General features: G+C 40.7%; 1 protein-coding gene across 1 annotated transcript in view; it reads right to left on the bottom strand.

Annotated features, from left to right (window-relative positions):
- LOC107570006 (synaptophysin-like) overlaps positions 1-2,790 on the bottom strand; it is a 27,005-nt gene extending 24,215 nt beyond the window's left edge. The window contains exon 1 of the mRNA XM_016256198.1: positions 2,189-2,790. Coding sequence (XP_016111684.1) covers positions 2,189-2,326 — 138 coding nt within the window. The 5' untranslated portion in view covers positions 2,327-2,790. The remainder of the gene's footprint in view (positions 1-2,188) is intronic.
- Between the last annotated feature and the right edge of the window lie 161 nt (positions 2,791-2,951).

The raw sequence follows: 2,951 nt of genomic DNA, 5'->3' as shown, positions 1-2,951 counted from the left end.
ATCAGCGTGTCATGTAATATTCCCATATAAACTAACATCCAATTAAAAATTATTTGTATAGTAAAATTCGCTAATTCACAAGATCAATACATCCTTTATTGGACGCTTTGTTGAGTTAAATGCATCCTTACGGAGGTGTGGAAATGCTGAATCAATTCATTCACTTCCAACAGCGCTTAATGGGAGCAGCGTCATAGAGAGCAGAGCGTCACGTTAATTAAAGGGGATGTTAACGAGTAGCAAATGATTAAGTAGCTGCATTGATTACTTTTATGCCACTGATAAAGCTTTTATATGTAGTTTGGGGTAACAAAGGGGTTTTATACAGGTGCATCTCAATAAATTATATGTCGTGGAAAAGTTCATTTATTTCAGTGATTGAACTCAAATTGTGAAACTTGTGTATTAAATAAATTCAATGCACACAGACTGAAGTAGTTTAAGTTTTTGGTTCTTTTAATTGTGATGATTTTGGCTCACATTTAACAAAAACCCACCAATTCACTATCTCGACAAATTAGAATACTTCATAAGACCAATAAAAAAACATTTTTAGTGAATTGTTGGCCTTCTGGAAAGTATGTTCATTTACTGTACATGTACTCAATACTTGGTAGGGGCTCCTTTTGCTTTAATTACTGCCTCAATTCGGCGTGGCATGGAGGTGATCAGTTTGTGGCACTGCTGAGGTGGTATGGAAGCCCAGGTTTCTTTGACAGTGGCCTTCAGCTCATCTGCATTTTTTGGTCTCTTGTTTCTCATTTTCCTCTTGACAATACCCCATAGATTCTCTATGGGGTTCAGGTCTGGTGAGTTTGCTGGCCAGTCAAGCACACCAACACCATGGTCATTTAACCAACTTTTGGTGCTTTTGGCAGTGTGGGCAGGTGCCAAATCCTGCTGGAAAATGAAATCAGCATCTTCAAAAAGCTGGTCAGCAGAAGGAAGCATGAAGTGCTCCAAAATTTTTTGGTAAATGGGTGCAGTGACTTTGGTTTTCAAAAAACACAATGGACCAACACCAGCAGATGACATTGCACCCCAAATCATCACAGACTGTGGAAACTTAACATTGGACTTCAAGCAACTTGGGCTATGAGCTTCTCCACCCTTCCTCCAGACTCTAGGACCTTGGTTTCCAAATGAAATACAAAACTTGCTCTCATCTGAAAAGAGGACTTTGGACCACTGGGCAACAGTCCAGTTCTTCTTCTCCTTAGCCCAGGTAAGATGCCTCTGATGTTGTCTGTGGTTCAGGAGTGGCTTAACAAGAGGAATACGACAACTGTAGCCAAATTCCTTGACACGTCTGTGTGTGGTGGCTCTTGATGCCTTGACCCCAGCCTCAGTCCATTCCTTGTGAAGTTCACTCAAATTCTTGAATCGATTTTGCTTGACAGTCCTCATAAGGCTGCGGTTCTCTCGGTTGGTTGTGCATCTTTTTCTTCCACACTTTTTCCTTCCACTCAACTTTGTTAACATGCTTGGATACAGCACTCTGTGAATAGCCAGCTTCTTTGGCAATGAATGTTTGTGGCTTACCCTCCTTGTGAAGGGTGTCAATGATTGTCTTCTGGACAACTGTCTGATCAGCAGTCTTCCCCATGATTGTGTAGCCTAGTGAACCAAACTGAGAGGCCATTTTGAAGGCTCAGGAAACCTTTGCAGGTGTTTTGTGTTGATTAGCTGATTGGCATGTCACCATATTTTAATTTGTTGAGATAGTGAATTGGTGGGTTTTTGTTAAATGTGAGCCAAAATCATCACAATTAAAAGAACCAAAGACTTAAACTACTTCAGTCTGTGTGCATTGAATTTATTTAATACACGAGTTTCACAATTTGAGTTGAATTACTGAAATAAATGAACTTTTCCACGACATTCTAATTTATTGAGATGCACCTGTATTTATAAGATTTGAAGCACACTACAATTGCACATTCAGTAGAATTAAGCGCCCTTCTTAAATATCCATCTATTTATCTACAGTCTCTATCTGTGCAATGCATAGAGTGTTTACAGCTTATTACTTCTACTGTGCACACTGTCACATATTTGAGTGGATAATGCAGGTATGTTGCATTTCTCTCGATACACTGTAACAACCTGAGCGGCCCTGGTGACGCCAGAGCGCCCGCGAGAGGAGAGGGAGGCTTTGCAAGCATTAGAATTAGTCAAAGCTGCTTACCTCAACGTTTCCTTTATGAAAGTGCAACTGGCGAGCACATACAGGCCACAGGCCGATATATCTGACTCGCACCGCGGGCGCAAGGCCAGAGAGCGCGCGAGTGAATGCGGCACGCTGCAGACTGCGTCGCACTGTCATCTCTCACCTCGCTCTTTAATGCTAACCATATGCCATCTGCTGTAACCCAGCCTGTGATACCCCTGTTCTGTTACGATGTGATAATAACTGACAGACACTGTCTGGATAAATAGTATTCTGAAGTTCGATTCGTTTGAGGGAATCGGTTCTCTCGGGCGGTTTGATTCAAAGAGCTAGTTCGCCGAGTCGTTTGTGGCGACACTCAAAAAGCTGCATTTTAAGTTTCATTTTTTTTAGTTTTATAGATTGTTTATGATTCAATCATGTCATCCACTAAAAGTTCTCCCTTACACGGTCAAGTCGCTTACGAACTCTGTGGGAATCGGTTCGATCGAATCACTAAAAAGAACCGGTTCAAAAGACGATTCACTCGCGAATTGGACATCCGTGTAAATACAGATAAATAGCCCGCAGACGGCTCTAGTGCTTTAATGCCTCAACTCACAGATGCATCATGAAATTAAAGACCTTGAGTAACAGCCAGTTTGGTCTATGTGAATCATACAGCACCCCGTTTGAAAATAGTTGCGCATTAGTTCCCACTAAATATATATATATATATATATATATATATATATATATATATATATATATATATATACACACACACACAGCAATCAAAAAA

Source organism: Sinocyclocheilus grahami, unplaced genomic scaffold (assembly GCF_001515645.1).
Source record: "Sinocyclocheilus grahami isolate Dianchi unplaced genomic scaffold, SAMN03320097.WGS_v1.1 scaffold1402.1, whole genome shotgun sequence".
Taxonomy (NCBI): Eukaryota; Metazoa; Chordata; class Actinopteri; order Cypriniformes; family Cyprinidae; genus Sinocyclocheilus; species Sinocyclocheilus grahami.
This window is presented reverse-complemented; position numbering and strand designations above follow the sequence as displayed.